General features: G+C 47.7%; 1 protein-coding gene across 1 annotated transcript in view; it reads right to left on the reverse strand.

The window, feature by feature from the left end:
• cac (calcium voltage-gated channel subunit cacophony) overlaps nucleotides 1–21,863 on the reverse strand; it is a 749,704-nt gene that overhangs the window by 398,758 nt on the left and 329,083 nt on the right. The window contains exon 5 of the mRNA XM_069307633.1: nucleotides 3,634–3,773. Coding sequence (XP_069163734.1) covers nucleotides 3,634–3,773 — 140 coding nt within the window. The remainder of the gene's footprint in view (nucleotides 1–3,633; nucleotides 3,774–21,863) is intronic.

Below are 21,863 nucleotides of genomic sequence, written 5' to 3' on the forward strand. Positions count from 1 at the left end.
AGACTAGCAACTTGACAGCTTCCCACCCTTGACAGGTCAACACTTCAACTATGGTGCACTCGTTAACAACTACAGTAAATGTAATATATCATCTTTGATAATTATTTATTAAATGACAAAAGAGTGATGGAACCTGAATGTATTCTCTCCTATTCTAGCAATTTTGAAATATCCCATGCAAAGTACATTACATGACTTTATTAAATCAATTGAATCTGAATGGGGATTCGCATAAATGGGGACAGTAGGCAGCCTGTGACTGATAGAACCTCGTTAAGGACATACATATATATATATTATAGTTAATGACACAATATAGGCATGATGGGGCTGTTCAGCTGGATGGTTGCCAAGCAGCGATGGTCCAACCTTACCAGAGGCACTCACCACCTTCTGGCGTCTTAAACCATCCTCACTGGCAACTATCCTGCTCACCTCTTCTATCCCATTATACATCTATCTATATAATATATATATATATATATATATATATATATATCAAAACGTATAATCATGAAGGGAAAATGAAACAGGAAATTAGTTTAGCACGTTTGTGTCTATCAACACATCAAAGAATACACATGGAGGTAAAATAAAGGTGTTACTGAGATGATAATGTCTTTATAATATTACATCATGAAGATAAGGAAAAGAGGAAGGTGAAGACGGCCTTATGACCACTACAAGTTCCTGAATCACTGTTCCTATGGGCATAGTTGTCTATTATCTTGATAAGATCACTTTTTAATTGATTCATTAAAAATGGATCCACGTGTGTGCAAACCATTGCTAATATTCACGTTGTATGGCTCTGTACTTTGTATTAAGGCAGATTCAGTAATACTTCTATTAATTTTTTTTTAACAATTTGTGACTGAAGAACGCCTCTTCCAATCTGTTTGTTGAGAATTGTAGGACAAATTAATAAATAGAACTTCTTCCTACAGAATATTTAAGCTGTGATATTTGAAATTTAACATTTTTGTATGCTAGACTTTCATAGCATATAGACATCTCTAACTGGGTCTTTTCTAAATGACACAGTTATTATACGAGGGCAGGTTCTAACACACAAGCTCCCAAAGGTAATTTCACAATTAAACACATGTAAATGAACTAGTTTCAAGCCTAAACAACGTTTTCAAAACCAGAAAAATATGATAAGCATAAAACTGGTTTTGGGGGTGAATTTTCTGTGCTGATATTGCTATAATATATACATAATACTTTGCTACGCCAAAATCCCTTTTTAATGCGTAAATTAAAACATGATCTTATCAAGATAATTATTAAACAACTATTCCCATAGGAACAATGAAGGCGATGAGTCACAATAACGTGGCTAAAGTATGTTGACCAGACCACACACACTAGAAGGTGAAGGGACGACGACGTTTCGGTCCGTCCTGGACCATTCTCATTCGGTTCGTCCCTGGACCCGTCCTGAGAATGGTCGAGGACGGACCGAAACGTCGTCGTCCCTTCACCTTCTAGTGTGTGGTCTGGTCAAGATAGGAACAATGATTCAGGAACTTGTAGTGGTCATAAGGCCGTCATCAGCTTCCTCTTTTCCTTATCTTCATGATGTAATAATATTATAAAGACATTGTACACTACATATTTCTCCTTCATTTTGCCCGCCAATATATTTCAAGTATTGTATTGTCTTGCATTATTTATACTTTTGTTGATGTGTTTTGTTTTTCCTCCATGGTTAGACGTTTTCATATTATTCATAACGTGTTAATTTCTTCGTTCAAACACACACACACACACACACACACACACACACACACACACACACACACACACACACACACACACACACACACACACACACACACACACCGAGGAAGTAACCAAAGTCAATTCTCACAGAGAAACATTTTCAAAATATTATAAACTAACCAATCACCAAATAATACTCATCGATATGAGTATTATTGTAAAACGAATTCAACTTTAACATTTCAATATAAAAAAAAATCAAATTGAATTTTCGTATGAGATAGGACTTTGGTTACACACTATATATATATATATATATATATATATATATATATATATATATATATATATATATATATATATATATATATATATATATATATATGCAAATATAGAGTTGAAGGGTGAGGACGGAGGTGTCGCCATCTGTGGAATATGCTGAAAGAAAGAGAGTTAGGGTGCAGACAGAGCGACACATCAACCAGCTGACGACTCTGTCATAACAAAAACATCATTACACACATGTCATTACACATCTACACTCTGAAAATAAACTATATGTTTATACATATACCAACAACCCCGAGACACATAATAATAGATTACTGAATCTAACACTAAGATCTAATCCAGCAATAACTATGTCCACACAAATATAACCCAAGAAACAGCAACTATAGCAACTTTACTGACATAAATAATCCCAAAATTAATATTGAATTTAACAGCAAGAAATATTATACTACGAGAAGATATTACCTCAGTATTTGGGTAAATATTCCTACATATAGAATAATAATATTAAAAATTGCCCAAAACTCATCATCAGCAAAGTATTGACTACACCCTCAACTTGCTGAAATAACACCTGAAATTACCTACAAGAAATCAACATGAAAGTTTGACAGGTCAACCTCCACCAGCTTTAAGCTGTTGTCTATAACATCCACTTTCACAAGGAACTCTTTAAGCATTTGCTAATGACCCAGATCTCAGTAAACAAAAGCATCTATGACATATTGTGTGTCAAGCATTACCCAATCTGCGCCTTCCATTGTGTATTATTCCCCGTTTCCTATTACCCCTTAACCCTTGCTTCTGTTGCTTATTACCCCTTAACCCTTGCTTCTGTTGCTTATTACCCCTTAACCCTTGCTTCTGTTGCTTATTACCCCTTAACCCTTGCTTCTGTTGCTTATTACCCCTTAACCCTTGCTTCTGTTGCTTATTACCCCTTAACCCTTGCTTCTGTTGCTTATTACCCCTTATATCCTAATAATACGAGGCGTTTGTTGGATCTGGTTTAAGTTAGTCTTTATTTTAATCTGGATTTTCTAATTACACAATTTTTGCAAATCAGATAAACATTAGACAAATAATTTTGTTTAAACTGTCCATATTTTAAATATACTATATAATAAATGTTCGTCACATGTGATATAACAGAAAGATGGACTACATTATATTGATGTATTTATTGTTCACCCCATTGTTTTCCAGTATTTTACTTTGTACTAGAAAACTGACATTTCTGCTCCACAGAGAACAACACCTACGCCAGGGACACATACAATGATCCCCTGGAGAGAGCAAGAGGACTCGTCCCTATGATACCCCCACTCCAGCATTACGGGCTCACCATAGCCCGTGCTACATGGACATTTCGTTCTTAGTTAAATCTAAAACAACAACAACAGCTCTACATGAGGTCACAGCCTCCACACCACATATCCAACAATCACACATCTCCATGTGTGATTGTAACTCTCCACAAGCTACAAGATTCTCCCCTAACCTGTCTACCTAGACACTGTATTTCCCTGTATTTCCCTGTCCTCTTCCAAACCCCCTATCACCCCTAACCACAAAAACCTCCCGCCAAGAAACATCTGAAGGAGCACCTACCCCGTCACCACAACCACGAAGTCCATGATGTTCCAGATGTTTCTCAAGTAGGAGCGTGGGTGGAGGACGAAGCCGAGGGCGAGGATCTTGAGAGAGGCCTCCACGCAGAAGATGAAGAGGAAGTAGGGTTCTGTCTTCTCCTGCAAAGACCGCCATAACATGTAAACAAGAGCCTCCCTCAGTCAGTCAGCCCACTCCTCCAACACCCACCGTCACTCTCTTTGCTCCAGTTTATCACAAGGGATTCACTAAATAAATTTGGCGAGAGGCATTGGGAGTTGGAATTATTTTAACTTCAGATTTTATATGGAATCTTATAGTTAATTACTGTACGACTTCAGATGGAAGATCAGCCGAGGCTACGGTTACTGGTATGCCAAGACAGCAGATTCGAAGTAGTTAAACAACTTTACAATGAAACATTTTCATATTTATAAACAGTAATAAGTTTAATGAGTGTGGCTGGCAAGGTGTGGTAGTGATGATTCTCGTAGCCCCTGTCATCATACATTGTGCCATCACGTAAGTCATCAACAGCTGTGATGACGTTTAACATTTGCAATAGGTGAGTTCTAGTTGTTGACATCAATACACGTGTGACCACACCTGAGCCACACCTTACACACCTTATCTCTACACAACACAGAGCACTCACACACTCTTCTACATATCATTGATCATATTCCTACGCAAATGAGACATGTGAGGCTCAGTATGGAGAGTTGAAAAACAATTATTACATATCTGAAACATAATTATCGTACTTAAAAAACACAGTTAATATATTTCTTGCTTTATGTTAAATATTTAAAATTTGGAGTAATTAGGGGTGTAGTGAGCGTGAGGTGACGGGTCGCAACCATCCATACCTGTGATAACTTGTGCCCAGCACCAACAGTCACATGGATCACTGGTTTGGTTGAGGGTAGGTGAAGTGACCTCTGTGTGGGGGCATTTGTGTCTCACCAGGCCACGATCAGTCACACTTGTGTCTCACCAGGCCACCACCACCACCACCACCACCAGTCACACTTGTGTCTCACCAGGCCACCACCACCACCACTACCAGTCACACTTGTGTCTCACCAGGCCACCACCACCACCACCACCAGTCACACTTGTGTCTCACCAGGCCACCACCACCACCACCACCAGTCACACTTGTGTCTCACCAGGCCACCACCACCACCACCACCAGTCACACTTGTGTCTCACCAGGCCACCACCACCACCACCAGTCACACTTGTGTCTCACCAGGCCACCACCACCACCCTCACCAGTCACACTTGTGTCTCACCAGGCCACCACCACCACCCTCACCAGTCACACTTGTGTCTCACCAGGCCACCACCACCACCACCACCACCACCCTCAACAGTCACACTTGTGTCTCACCAGGCCACCACCACCACCACCAGTCACACTTGTGTCTCACCAGGCCACCACCACCACCACCACCAGTCACACTTGTGTCTCACCAGGCCACCACCACCCTCACCAGTCACACTTGTGTCTCACCAGGCCACCACCACCACCACCAGTCACACTTGTGTCTCACCAGGCCACCACCACCCTCACCAGTCACACTTGTGTCTCACCAGGCCACCACCACCACCAGTCACACTTGTGTCTCACCAGGCCACCACCACCACCACCAGTCACACTTGTGTCTCACCAGGCCACCACCACCACCACCACCAGTCACACTTGTGTCTCACCAGGCCACCACCACCCTCACCAGTCACACTTGTGTCTCACCAGGCCACCACCACCACTACCAGTCACACTTGTGTCTCACCAGGCCACCACCACCACCACTACCAGTCACACTTGTGTCTCACCAGGCCACCACCACCACCACCACCACCAGTCACACTTGTGTCTCACCAGGCCACCACCACCACCACCAGTCACACTTGTGTCTCACCAGGCTACCACCACCACCACCACCAGTCACACTTGTGTCTCACCAGGCCACCACCACCACCACCACCAGTCACACTTGTGTCTCACCAGGCCACCACCACCACCCTCACCAGTCACACTTGTGTCTCACCAGGCCACCACCACCACCCTCACCAGTCACACTTGTGTCTCACCAGGCCACCACCACCACCACCACCACCCTCACCAGTCACACTTGTGTCTCACCAGGCCACCACCACCACCACCACCACCCTCACCAGTCACACTTGTGTCTCACCAGGCCACCACCACCACCCTCACCAGTCACACTTGTGTCTCACCAGGCCACCACCACCACCACCAGTCACACTTGTGTCTCACCAGGCCACCACCACCACCCTCACCAGTCACACTTGTGTCTCACCAGGCCACCACCACCACCCCACCAGTCACACTTGTGTCTCACCAGGCCACCACCACCACCACACCAGTCACACTTGTGTCTCACCAGGCCACCACCACCACCACCACCACCAGTCACACTTGTGTCTCACCAGGCCCACCCACCACCACCACCACCAGTCACACTTGTGTCTCACCAGGCCACCACCACCACCACCACCAGTCACACTTGTGTCTCACCAGGCCACCACCACCACCACCACCACCCCACCAGTCACACTTGTGTCTCACCAGGCCACCACCACCACCACCAGTCACACTTGTGTCTCACCAGGCCACCACCACCACCTCACCAGTCACACTTGTGTCTCACCAGGCCACCACCACCATCACCAGTCACACTTGTGTCTCACCAGGCCACCACCACCACCACCAGTCACACTTGTGTCTCACCAGGCCACCACCACCCTCACCAGTCACACTTGTGTCTCACCAGGCCACCACCACCACCACCACCACCACCCTCACCAGTCACACTTGTGTCTCACCAGGCCACCACCACCACCACCACCACCAGTCACACTTGTGTCTCACCAGGCCACCACCACCCTCACCAGTCACACTTGTGTCTCACCAGGCCACCACCACCACAACCAGTCACACTTGTGTCTCACCAGGCCACCACCACCACCACCAGTCACACTTGTGTCTCACCAGGCCACCACCACCACCCTCACCAGTCACACTTGTGTCTCACCAGGCCACCACCACCACCCTCACCAGTCACACTTGTGTCTCACCAGGCCACCACCACCACCACCACCAGTCACACTTGTGTCTCACCAGGCCACCACCACCACCACCACCACCACCAGTCACACTTGTGTCTCACCAGGCCACCACCACCACCACCACCACCACCAGTCACACTTGTATCTCACCAGGCCACCACCACCACCACCACCAGTCACACTTGTGTCTCACCAGGCCACCACCACCACCACCACCACCACCACCAGTCACACTTGTGTCTCACCAGGCCACCACCACCACCACCAGTCACACTTGTGTCTCACTAGGCCACCACCACCACCCTCACCAGTCACACTTGTGTCTCACCAGGCCACCACCACCACCACCAGTCACACTTGTGTCTCACCAGGCCACCACCACCATCACCAGTCACACATGTGTCTCACCAGGCCACCACCACCACCACCACCACCAGTCACACTTGTGTCTCACCAGGCCACCACCACCACCCTCACCAGTCACACTTGTGTCTCACCAGGCCACCACCACCACCACCAGTCACACTTGTGTCTCACCAGGCCACCACCACCACCACCACCCTCACCAGTCACACTTGTGTCTCACCAGGCCACCACCACCACCACCAGTCACACTTGTGTCTCACCAGGCCACCACCACCCTCACCAGTCACACTTGTGTCTCACCAGGCCACCACCACCACTACCAGTCACACTTGTGTCTCACCAGGCCACCACCACCACCACTACCAGTCACACTTGTGTCTCACCAGGCCACCACCACCACCACCACCAGTCACACTTGTGTCTCACCAGGCCACCACCACCACCACCAGTCACACTTGTGTCTCACCAGGCTACCACCACCACCACCACCAGTCACACTTGTGTCTCACCAGGCCACCACCACCACCACCACCAGTCACACTTGTGTCTCACCAGGCCACCACCACCACCCTCACCAGTCACACTTGTGTCTCACCAGGCCACCACCACCACCCTCACCAGTCACACTTGTGTCTCACCAGGCCACCACCACCACCACCACCACCCTCACCAGTCACACTTGTGTCTCACCAGGCCACCACCACCACCACCACCACCCTCACCAGTCACACTTGTGTCTCACCAGGCCACCACCACCACCCTCACCAGTCACACTTGTGTCTCACCAGGCCACCACCACCACCACCAGTCACACTTGTGTCTCACCAGGCCACCACCACCACCCTCACCAGTCACACTTGTGTCTCACCAGGCCACCACCACCACCACCAGTCACACTTGTGTCTCACCAGGCCACCACCACCACCACCAGTCACACTTGTGTCTCACCAGGCCACCACCACCATCACCAGTCACACTTGTGTCTCACCAGGCCACCACCAACACCACCAGTCACACTTGTGTCTCACCAGGCCACCACCACCACCACCCTCACCAGTCACACTTGTGTCTCACCAGGCCACCACCACCACCACCACCCTCACCAGTCACACTTGTGTCTCACCAGGCCACCACCACCACCACCAGTCACACTTGTGTCTCACCAGGCCACCACCACCAGTCACACTTGTGTCTCACCAGGCCACCACCACCATCACCAGTCACACTTGTGTCTCACCAGGCCACCACCACCACCACCAGTCACACTTGTGTCTCACCAGGCCACCACCACCCTCACCAGTCACACTTGTGTCTCACCAGGCCACCACCACCACCACCACCACCACCCTCACCAGTCACACTTGTGTCTCACCAGGCCACCACCACCACCACCACCACCACCAGTCACACTTGTGTCTCACCAGGCCACCACCACCCTCACCAGTCACACTTGTGTCTCACCAGGCCACCACCACCACAACCAGTCACACTTGTGTCTCACCAGGCCACCACCACCACCACCAGTCACACTTGTGTCTCACCAGGCCACCACCACCACCCTCACCAGTCACACTTGTGTCTCACCAGGCCACCACCACCACCCTCACCAGTCACACTTGTGTCTCACCAGGCCACCACCACCACCACCACCAGTCACACTTGTGTCTCACCAGGCCACCACCACCACCACCACCACCACCAGTCACACTTGTGTCTCACCAGGCCACCACCACCACCACCACCACCACCAGTCACACTTGTATCTCACCAGGCCACCACCACCACCACCACCACCAGTCACACTTGTGTCTCACCAGGCCACCACCACCACCACCACCACCAGTCACACTTGTGTCTCACCAGGCCACCACCACCACCACCAGTCACACTTGTGTCTCACTAGGCCACCACCACCACCCTCACCAGTCACACTTGTGTCTCACCAGGCCACCACCACCACCACCAGTCACACTTGTGTCTCACCAGGCCACCACCACCATCACCAGTCACACATGTGTCTCACCAGGCCACCACCACCACCACCACCACCAGTCACACTTGTGTCTCACCAGGCCACCACCACCACCACCACCACCACCAGTCACACTTGTGTCTCACCAGGCCACCACCACCACCACCACCACCACCAGTCACACTTGTATCTCACCAGGCCACCACCACCACCACCACCACCAGTCACACTTGTGTCTCACCAGGCCACCACCACCACCACCACCACCACCACCAGTCACACTTGTGTCTCACCAGGCCACCACCACCACCACCAGTCACACTTGTGTCTCACTAGGCCACCACCACCACCCTCACCAGTCACACTTGTGTCTCACCAGGCCACCACCACCACCACCAGTCACACTTGTGTCTCACCAGGCCACCACCACCATCACCAGTCACACATGTGTCTCACCAGGCCACCACCACCACCACCACCACCAGTCACACTTGTGTCTCACCAGGCCACCACCACCACCCTCACCAGTCACACTTGTGTCTCACCAGGCCACCACCACCACCACCAGTCACACTTGTGTCTCACCAGGCCACCACCACCACCACCACCACCACCAGTCACACTTGTGTCTCACCAGGCCACCACCACCACCACCAGTCACACTTGTGTCTCACCAGGCCACCACCATCACCACCAGTCACACTTGTGTCTCACCAGGCCACCACCACCACCACCACCAGTCACACTTGTGTCTCACCAGGCCACCACCACCACCACCAGTCACACTTGTGTCTCACCAGGCCACCACCACCATCACCAGTCACACTTGTGTCTCACCAGGCCACCACCACCACCACCACCAGTCACACTTGTGTCTCACCAGGCCACCACCACTACCACCAGTCACACTTGTTTCTCACCAGGCCACCACCACCACCCTCACCAGTCACACTTGTGTCTCACCAGGCCACCACCACCACCACCAGTCACACTTGTGTCTCACCAGGCCACCACCACCACCCTCACCAGTCACACTTGTGTCTCACCAGGCCAGCACCACTACCACCAGTCACACTTGTGTCTCACCAGGCCACCACCACCACCCTCACCAGTCACACTTGTGTCTCACCAGGCCACCACCACCACCACCAGTCACACTTGTGTCTCACCAGGCCACCACCAGTCACACTTGTGTCTCACCAGGCCACCACCACCACCACCACTACCACCAGTCACACTTGTGTCTCACCAGGCCAACACCACCACCCTCACCAGTCACACTTGTGTCTCACCAGGCCACCACTACCCTCACCAGTCACACTTGTGTCTCACCAGGCCACCACCACCACCACCAGTCACACTTGTGTCTCACCAGGCCACCACCAGTCACACTTGTGTCTCACCAGGCCACCACCACCACCACCAGTCACACTTGTGTCTCACCAGGCCACCACCACCACCACCAGTCACACTTGTGTCTCACCAGGCCACCACCACCAGTCACACTTGTGTCTCACCAGGCCACCACCACCCTCACCAGTCACACTTGTGTCTCACCAGGCCACCACCACCCTCACCAGTCACACTTGTGTCTCACCAGGCCACCACCACCCTCACCAGTCACACTTGTGTCTCACCAGGCCACCACCACCACCACCACCACCCTCACCAGTCACACTTGTGTCTCACCAGGCCACCACCACCACCCTCACCAGTCACACTTGTGTCTCACCAGGCCACCACCACCACCACCAGTCACACTTGTGTCTCACCAGGCCACCACCACCACCAGTCACACTTGTGTCTCATGCTGGCCTCTACTGACAAAGATCAAACAGTGAACTGCTTGATCGATACATAAGTGACTGTTTTCACAGCGCACATAATTAACCACAGGCTAAGCAGTAATATATATATATATATATATATATATATATATATATATATATATATATATATATATATATATATATATATATATATATATATATTAATGAATTAACTAACTAACGAGCTAAATGCAGTCTTGAATGGAAGTTTTCCAACTGTTGCAAGTGTTCCAGAATATTGATAAAGTTACCAGACAAGAAAATGAGCAATATTAGGTTAACACAATTATTATTTACTGTGCATAATTAATTCATATGAAGTCAATCTAAACAGTTTAGCAGAAATGAAAGATCACTGTTGTAAAGTATACATAGTATGCCAACTCTAAAGTCTTTAAAATGAATTCTGTATGTCTATGAATTACAAATGACAGAAAATATATATTATAGAACAAAATATGACAATTAATACATCACAGAATCAACATTTGTTGAGGATTGTCTTCTTGTTAATCTTCAGATTCGTGTTTCACTTAAAACAATTTAAATATATGAAAATTACAAGATACTTAGATCTGGATTTAAATGAAAGTCAATGTGTAATTGATTTAAAAATATATATATTTTTTAATTTGTTTAGAAATTAGAACAAAAATCAGCTTTCAAATAGCAGTAATTTATATATATATATATATTATGACGCCTGAATGTAAATAGAATTAGCGTTTGAAATTATAAGTGACCGTTAGAACCGTTAATTTGCTTGACCGTTAAGCCGGTATAGAAGACGGATCACAGAGCACTGGGAAAGCTTCCACCTGAAGGCCGCACTATAAAGTTCTGAGTTAATCGCAAGATGGCAGAAGAATCTCGGCTTACCAGCTGTTGTACATCGTCCGAAGGTCCAGTCCAAACGAATGGTGGGAAAAACGTGGGTGGAGGGCACATGAGAAACACAGACATGGTGAGGGGCCGCGTCCACAACAGTACAAGGTATAGGCTTATTATGTCCCCAATAATTTTAATAAAGTGAAGAGCCGGTGTCCCCTAATGTTGTTAGTTAAGGGTCATGTCCCGTAATTTAAGGGCCGATGTTTCCCCCATAGTTATAAGGTAAAGGGCCCCGTGTCCCCTTAGTTTAAGGGTAGGCATCTTTAATAGTATGATATGAGGCCGTGTCCTAGAGTTTATAAGCCGTGTTCCCCAACAGTTTAAACAAGGATCACAGTCTTAAACAACAAGCAGTCGATGTCTTTCAACAAAACAGGGAGAATTTTTGTAATGAAAGGGTCGTTGTCTTCAAGAGTTAAGAAGCCACAAGACATAGTGGTTTAGCTAGGGCGGTCATGTTATCTCTAAGTTTAGAATCTCGGTGGGTAATAATTAGACAATTATCATTAAGGAGAAGGTATATGTCCTTAAAGCCAGTGGCCAGTAGTTAGGGACTGTGTCGTAGTCTGACAAGTGATGGCTCATGACTATAACTTTAAACTGAGAACTAATATAGTGTTTTCTCCAGAACGTTGTTAGTGCTGTAAACATGGGAGGAATGTGCTAATGTTGTTCTTCCCGTGATGTGTGTGTGTGTGTGTGTGTGTGTGTGTGTGTGTGTGTGTGTGTGTGTGTGTGTGTGTGTGTGTGTGTGTGTGTGTGTGTGTTTATATTAAAATTTTGTACCATTGAGTGGCCCTGTACATCGACATATTGAGCAAACCTGATCATAAAGGTACTTTAGAGTGAATTAAAATGAGTCTACTTTCAATAATGGTCACATATATATATATATATATATATATATATATATATATATATATATATATATATATATATATATATATATATATATATATATATATATATATATATATATATATATTCATTCACTATCTTGTTACAGAAAAATTATACAGCAGATCCAGTCACATGATTTGCATTTTAGAAAAAACTATACACAGCTAACAATCCTGCCTAATATGTATGAGAACCAAATCACTAACTCAAATCTGAGAGATTACTACACCTGACATAATAACATTCGCTGACTGGAGTTACACTAAACATGAATGTTGTGTACTATAGTGAGCAGCTTGGGTTGTAGGAGCACTGAACGCACCCACACACCCATCTCTCCACCCCACACTACTCTGGCATTACCAGGACGCCCCTTAACTGGCTGTCAGATTAATATACAGCTGCTTAATGGTCCCCCTTGTGTAATAATGGTCGCTACAGGTGCATGGTGGCGCCTATGGTGACTGCCAGGGGGCCCGAGTAAGGCACGCAGGTGAACACACTGGCCAGAGTGTGTGTTATTGCGGGTCTCAGGTTGGTGCAGTCTTTTGTCTTCAAGTTCTTTAAGGGTAAACAATACAGTATCATTTTAACTTTCCGCAAGGAAAGCTGAAGTCGCAAAAATATCACCAGACTCGTTCTTTAGCGGAAAAGTTAGTAATTCCTTAATTACTTTAACTGCTTACAAAACTGGCAAATACTTTCTCGACAGCTGAGGTTACTTAATTGTTTCAAGCTGGAGCAAAACGTTTTTTTTTAGGAATTTACAAAAATTTTAGCCATTTTCTCGAATGTCTACTGCCCGCGTTACTTTATTTCCAACTTAATGTGACATAATGCTGCTATAACACGCACAGGTGGCAGCACTATACCCAATATTGCAAACATTTCCTGCAATAGAAAAAGGTAAACAAAGGGTATAGCAAAGTTTGAGACTCGCTGTAGGTGGTGTCGGAGGACAGCCCGGTGACACACTGATTGTTGGCCCTTGTACACCTGTGTTGTAGCCATCAGGCAGCTGTTGGTCCTTGTTGTACACCTGTGTTGTAGCCATCAGGCAGCTGTTGGTCCTTGTTGTACACCTGTGTTGTAGCCATCAGGCAGCTGTTGGTCCTTGTTGAACACCTGTGTTGTAGCCATCAGGCAGCTGTTGGTCCTTGTTGTACACCTGTGTTGTAGCCATGAGGCAGCTGTTGGTCCTTGTTGTACACCTGTGTTGTAGCCATCAGGCAGCTGTTGGTCCTTGTTGTACACCTGTGTTGTAGCCATCAGGCAGCTGTTGGTCTTTGTTGTACACCTGTGTTGTAGCCATCAGGCAGCAGCTGTATGTGTCCCAGCTGTGTTGTAGCCATCAGGCAGCAGCTGTATGTGTCCCAGCTGTGTTGTAGCCATCAGGCAGCAGCTGTATGTGTCCCAGCTGTGTTGTAGCCATCAGGCAGCAGCTGTATGTGTCCCAGCTGTGTTGTAGCCATCAGGCAGCTGTTGGACCTTGTTGAACACCTGTGTTGTAGCCATCAGGCAGCAGCTGTATGTGTCCCAGCTGTGTTGTAGCCATCAGCCAGCTGTTGAACCTTGTTGAACACCTATGTTGTAGCCATCAGGCAGCAGCTGTATGTGTCCCAGCTGTGTTGTAGCCATCAGGCAGCAGCTGTATGTGTCCCAGCTGTGTTGTAGCCATCAGGCAGCTGCTGGGCCATGTTGCACACCTGTGTTGTAGCCATCAGGCAGCTGTTGGTCCTTGTTGAACACCTGTGTTGTAGCCATCAGGCAGCTGTTGGTCCTTGTTGTACACCTGTGTTGTAGCCATCAGGCAGCTGTTGGTCCTTGTTGTACACCTGTGTTGTAGCCATCAGGCAGCTGTTGGTCCTTGTTGTACACCTGTGTTGTAGCCATCAGGCAGCTGTTGGTCCTTGTTGTACACCTGTGTTGTAGCCATCAGGCAGCTGTTGGTCCTTGTTGTACACCTGTGTTGTAGCCATCAGGCAGCTGTTGGTCCTTGTTGTACACCTGTGTTGTAGCCATCAGGCAGCAGCTGTATGTGTCCCAGCTGTGTTGTAGCCATCAGGCAGCAGCTGTATGTGTCCCAGCTGTGTTGTAGCCATCAGGCAGCAGCTGTATGTGTCCCAGCTGTGTTGTAGCCATCAGGCAGCTGTTGGACCTTGTTGAACACCTGTGTTGTAGCCATCAGGCAGCAGTTGTATGTGTCCCAGCTGTGTTGTAGCCATCAGGCAGCAGCTGTATGTGTCCCAGCTGTGTTGTAGCCATCAGGCAGCTGTTGGACCTTGTTGAACACCTGTGTTGTAGCCATCAGGCAGCAGTTGTATGTGTCCCAGCTGTGTTGTAGCCATCAGGCAGCAGCTGTATGTGTCCCAGCTGTGTTGTAGCCATCAGGCAGCAGCTGTATGTGTCCCAGCTGTGTTGTAGCCATCAGGCAGCTGTTGGACCTTGTTGAACACCTGTGTTGTAGCCATCAGGCAGCAGTTGTATGTGTCCCAGCTGTGTTGTAGCCATCAACCAGCTGTTGAACCTTGTTGAACACCTATGTTGTAGCCATCAGGCAGCAGCTGTATGTGTCCCAGCTGTGTTGTAGCCATCAGGCAGCAGCTGTATGTGTCCCAGCTGTGTTGTAGCCATCAGGCAGCAGCTGTATGTGTCCCAGCTGTGTTGTAGCCATCAGGCAGCTGCTGGGCCATGTTGCACACCTGTGTTGTAGCCATCAGGCAGCTGTTGGTCCTTGTTGAACACCTGTGTTGTAGCCATCAGGCAGCTGTTGGTCCTTGTTGTACACCTGTGTTGTAGTCATCAAGCAGCTGTTGGTCCTACACCTGTGTTGTAGCCATTAGGCAGCTGTTGGTCCTTGTTGCACACCTGTGTTGTAGCCATCAGGCAGCTGTTGGTCCTTGTTGAACACCTGTGTTGTAGCCATCAGGCAGCTGTTGGTCCTTGTTGTACACCTGTGTTGTAGTCATCAAGCAGCTGTTGGTCCTACACCTGTGTTGTAGCCATTAGGCAGCTGTTGGCCCTTGTTGCACACCTGTGTTGTAGCCATCAGGCAGCTGTTGGTCCTTGTTGTACACCTGTGTTGTAGCCATCAGGCAGCTGTTGGTCCTTGTTGAACACCTGTGTTGTAGCCATCAGGCAGCTGTATGTGTCCCAGCTGTGTTGTAGCCATCAGGCAGCTGTTGGACCTTGTTGTACACCTGTGTTGTAGCCATCAGGCAGCTGTTGGACCTTGTTGTACACCTGTGTTGTAGCCATCAGGCAGCTGTTGGTCCTTGTTGAACACCTGTGTTGTAGCCATCAGGCAGCTGTTGGTCCTTGTTGTACACCTGTGTTGTAGCCATCAGGCAGCTGTTGGCCCTTGTTGCACAACTGTGTTGTAGCCATCAGGCAGCTGCTGGGCCTTGTTGTACACCTGTGTTGTAGCCATCAGGCAGCTGTTGGCCCTTGTTGCACAACTGTGTTGTAGCCATCAGGCAGCTGCTGGGCCTTGTTGTACACCTGTGTTGTAGCCATCAGGCAGCTGCTGGTCCTTGTTGTACACCTGTGTTGTAGCCATCAAGCAGCAGCTGTATGTGTCCCAGCTGTGTCTCAGCCCTCAAGCAGCTGCTGTATGTGTCCCAGCTGTGTCTCAGCCCTCAAGCAGCTGCTGTATGTGTCCCAGCTGTGTCTCAGCCCTCAAGCAGCTGCTGTATGTGTCCCAGCTGTGTCTCAGCCCTCAAGCAGCTGCTGTATGTGTCCCAGATGTGTCCCAACCATCAAGCAGCTGTTGTATGTTTCGCAGATGTGTCCCAACCATCAAGCAGCTGCTGAATGTGTCCCACCTGTGTCTCAGCCCTCAAGCAGCTACTGTATATGTCCCAGATGTGTCCCAACCATCAAGCAGCTGTTGTATGTGTCCCAACCATCAAGCAGCTGTTGTATGTGTCCCAGATGTGTCCCAACCATCAAGCAGCTGTTGTATGTGTCCCAGCTGTGTCCCAGATGTGTCCCAACCATCAAGCAGCTGTTGTATGTGTCGCAGCTGTGTCCCAGCTGTGTCCCAGCCATCAAGCAGCTGTTGTATGTGTCCCAGATGTGTCCCAACCATCAAGCAGCTGTTGTATGTGTCCCAGATGTGTCCCAACCATCAAGCAGCTGTTGTATGTGTCCCAGATGTGTCCCAACCATCAAGCAGCTGTTGTATGTGTCCCAGATGTGTCCCAACCATCAAGCAGCTGTTGTATGTGTCCCAGATGTGTCCCAACCATCAAGCAGCTGTTGTATGTGTCCCAGCTGTGTCCCAGATATGTCCCAACCATCAAGCAGCTGTTGTATGTGTCGCAGCTGTGTCCCAGCTGTGTCCCAGCCATCGAGCAGCTGTATATTAGTCTCAACAGCCAGTCACTTTAACTGCCGCTCGTCAAACTCTGCTCCGAGGAATGTAGTGATTAATGACCAGGACATTCTCTCTCCTCATATCGTCACCTGCTCATATCGTCACCTGCTCATATCGTTCCCTGCTCATATCGTCATCTGCTCATATCGTCACCTGCTCATATCGTCACCTGCTCATATAGTCACCTGCTCATATAGTCACCTGCTCATATAGTCACCTGCTCATATCGTCACCTGCTCATATCGTCACCTGCTCATATTGTTCCCTGCTCATATCGTCACCTGCTCATATCGTCACCTGCTCATATAGTCACCTGCTCATATAGTCACCTGCTCATATAGTCACCTGCTCATATCGTCACCTGCTCATATCGTCACCTGCTCATATCGTCACCTGCTCATATCGTCACCTGCTCATATCGTTCCCTGCTCATATCGTCACCTGCTCATATCGTTACCTGCTCATATCGTCACCTGCTCATATCGTCACCTGCTCATATTGTTCCCTGCTCATATCGTCACCTGCTCATATCGTCACCTGCTCATATCGTCACTGCTCATATCGTCACCTGCTCATATCGTCACCTGCTCATATTGTTCACTACTCATATCGTTCCCTGCTCATATCGTTCACAGCTCATATCGTCACCTGCTCATATCCTCACCTGCTCATATCGTCACCTGCTCATATCGTTCCCTGCTCATATCGTTCCCTGCTCATATCGTTCACTGCTCATATCGTTCCCTGCTCATATCGTCACCTACTCATATCGTCACCTGCTCATATCGTCACCTGCTCATATCGTCACCTGCTCATATCGTCACCTGCTCATATCGTTCCCTACTCATATCGTCACCTGCTCATATCGTTCCCTACTCATATCGTCACCTGCTCATATCGTCACCTGCTCATATCGTCACCTGCTCATATTGTTCACTACTCATATCGTCACCTGCTCATATCGTTCCCTGCTCATATCATCACCTGCTCATATCGTCACCTGCTCATATCGTCACCTGCTCATATCGTCACCTGCTCATATCGTCACCTGCTCATATCGTCCCCTGCTCATATCGTCACCTGCTCATATCCTCACCTGCTCATATCGTTACCTGCTCATATCGTTCCCTGCTCATATTGTTCCCTGCTCATATCGTCACCTGCTCATATCGTTCACTGCTCATATCGTCACCTGCTCATATCGTTACCTGCTCATATCGTTCCCTGCTCATATCGTCACCTGCTCATATCGTTCACTGCTCATATCGTCACCTGCTCATATCGTTACCTGCTCATATCGTTCCCTGCTCATATCGTCACCTGCTCATATCGTCACCTGCTCATATCGTCACCTGCTCATATTGTTCCTTGCTCATATTGTTCCCTGCTCATATTGTTCCCTGCTCATATCGTCACCTGCTCATATCGTCACCTGCTCATATCCTCACCTGCTCATATCGTTACCTGCTCATATCGTTCCCTGCTCATATTGTTCCCTGCTCATATCGTCACCTGCTCATATCGTCACCTGCTCATATCGTCACCTGCTCATATCCTCACCTGCTCATATCGTTACCTGCTCATATCGTTCCCTGCTCATATTGTTCCCTGCTCATATCGTCACCTGCTCATATCGTTCACTGCTCATATCGTCACTGCTCATATCGTCACCTGCTCATATCGTTCTCTGCTCATATCGTTCCCTGCTCATATCGTCACCTGCTCATATTGTTCCCTGCTCATATCGTCACTGCTCATATCGTCACCTGCTCATATCGTCACCTGCTCATATCGTCACCTGCTCATATTGTTCCCTGCTCATATTGTTCCCTGCTCATATCGTTCCCTGCTCATATCGTCACCTGCTCATATCGTTCCCTGCTCATATCGTCACCTGCTCATATCGTTCCCTGCTCATATCGTCACCTGCTCATATCGTCACCTGCTCATATTGTTCCCTGCTCATATTGTTCCCTGCTCATATTGTTCCCTGCTCATATCGTTCCCTGCTCATATCGTCACCTGCTCATATCGTTCCCTGCTCATATCGTCACCTGCTCATATCGTCACCTGCTCATATCGTCACCTGCTCATATCGTTCACTGCTCATATCGTTCCCTGCTCATATCGTCACCTGCTCATATTGTTCCCTGCTCATATCGTCACCTGCTCATATCGTCACCTGCTCATATTGTTCCCTGCTCATATCGTTCCCTGATCATATCGTCACCTGCTCATATCGTCACCTGCTCATATCGTTCACTGCTCATATCGTTCCCTGCTCATATCGTCACCTGCTCATATCGTCACCTGCTCATATCGTCACCTGCTCATATCGTCACCTGCTCATATCGTCACCTGCTCATATTGTTCCCTGCTCATATCGTCACCTGCTCATATCGTCACCTGCTCATATTGTTCCCTGCTCATATCGTCACCTGCTCATATCGTCACCTGCTCATATCGTCACCTGCTCATATCGTCACCTGCTCATATTGTTCCCTGCTCATATAGTCACCTGCTCATATAGTCACCTGCTCATATCGTCACCTGCTCATATAGTCACCTGCTCATATAGTCACCTGCTCATATCGTCACCTGCTCATATAGTCACCTGCTCATATCGTCACCTGCTCATATAATCACCTGCTCATATAGTCACCTGCTCATATAGTCACCTGCTCATATCGTCACCTGCTCATATCGTCACCTGCTCATATCGTCACCTGCTCATATCGTCACCTGCTCATATCACTCCCCATCAACACTGTGGGATCAGGGTGACCCCCTGACCCCACTCTCAGCCCCCACTACGGCAGGTCAGAGAGCAGCAGCAGAGAGCAGACAGTCCCCGGAGCAGAGTAGCATCGAACCCGGGCCTCTGGGGTGTGCCTAAGCTGTTCTCCCCTCACAACCAGATCAGGAAGACACATCTATGTATCTCCAACAGCAGCTCTGCGCCACTATGTATCCGGCAAGACAGGATTTGGCATTATCTGAACCACAAAAAATCTGCATGTTCTTTTTAATATTTTAAGATATTAAATGGAATTATTCTATAATGTATATTTCTAATGGACTAAAAGATACCATTAATGGAAATAAACTAATATGTTTAGAGGCTACAAATTCAACTCCAGATGAGCAGTTGCTGCCACTAAACTCACCCGAATGCTATATATATATATATATATATATATATATATATATATATATATATGTCGTACCTAGTAGCCAGAACGCACTTCTGAGCCTACTATGCAAGGCCCGATTTGCCTAATAAGCCAAGTTTTCCTGAATTAATATATTTTCTCTAATTTTTTTCTTATGAAATGATAAAGCTACCCATTTCATTATGTATGATGTTAATTTTATTTTATTGGAGTTAAAATTAACGTAGATATATGACCGAACCTAACCAACCCTACCTAACCTAACCTAACCTATCTTTAAAGGTTAGGTTAAGTTAGGTAGCCGAAAAAGTTAGGTTAGGTTAGGTTAGGTAGGTTAGGTTGTCGAAAAACAATTAATTCGTGAAAACTTGGCTTATTAGGCAAATTGGGCCTTGAATAGTAGGCTGAGAAGTGCGTTCTGGCTACTAGGTACGACATATATATATATATATATATATATATATATATATATATATATATATATATATATATATATATATATATACTGAATGCTATTGTGAACAGATTTTGAGAACACAGGGCAAATGAACACCACATTAAGGCTGAATGCCAGCTTGTGTAGTATCTGTAGTGGCAACTTGAGCTGAAACATTTAGTTCTGCTTGAGACACCCCCCCTCCCCCCCAACCCTAGTTAACAGAGGCAGCATATGCTACACAAACTGATTTGTTACGGTTCAAACATGCTATCAAATATGAAATGATGCGAATTTTGTATGCTTAAGAGTCAAGAAAAGTTATTTCATGCAAAGAGTTTTAACTGTCCTACTCTATACCCTTTTCATGCAGACATTTTTATGCATGCTGAATGCATATATATAAATATTTAACCTGAAATATTGCAAAGAGAATGAAAATGCAAGAGCGAAAATAGGCAAGAACTCATATGTGAACTTAATGTGTACTCCGCCACACTAAGAGCTAATAATCCATCTTCGCCAATTAACTCATTCTGAAATCTATGTGTTCTACAATATGCACAGTCTATTGTAGTGCATCTAATGCTTTATAAGTTTAGTTAGCTATCTAATGCAATGTTAGCTTTACTAGCGGGAGGCGACTGTCATTATGGTTTAAGGAAGCATACTAAGCGAGGGGGGGGACTAGGAGGTTAGGGGGACCTGCTAGGAGACCTGCTAGGAGGTTAGAGACCTGCTAGGAGGCTAGGAGACCTGCTATAAGGTTAGGAGACTGCTAGGAGTCCAGGGGACCTGTTAGGTGGCTAGAGAACCTGCTAGGAGGCCAAGGGACCTGCTAGGAGGCTAGAAGACCTGGTAGGAGGCTAGGAGACTGCTAGGAGGCCAGGGGACCTGGTAGGAGGCTAGAGAACCTGCTAAGAGGCTAGGAGACCTGCTAGGAAGCCAGGGAACCTGCTAAGAGGCTAGGAGACCTACTAGGAGGCCAGGGAACCTGCTAGGAAGCCAGGGAACCTGCTAGAAGGCTAGGCAACCTGCTAGGAGGCTAGGCAACCTGCCAGCAGCGGTCCGCGTCGTGCTTGTGGTCACACTATATAATCTCTCCCATAGTACTTCCATCACCACATTATGAGGCGTCCACATGCCTCACTACACATTATGAGGCGTCCACATGCCTCACTACACA

This window comes from Procambarus clarkii, chromosome 60 (assembly GCF_040958095.1).
Source record: "Procambarus clarkii isolate CNS0578487 chromosome 60, FALCON_Pclarkii_2.0, whole genome shotgun sequence".
Taxonomy (NCBI): domain Eukaryota; kingdom Metazoa; phylum Arthropoda; class Malacostraca; order Decapoda; family Cambaridae; genus Procambarus; species Procambarus clarkii.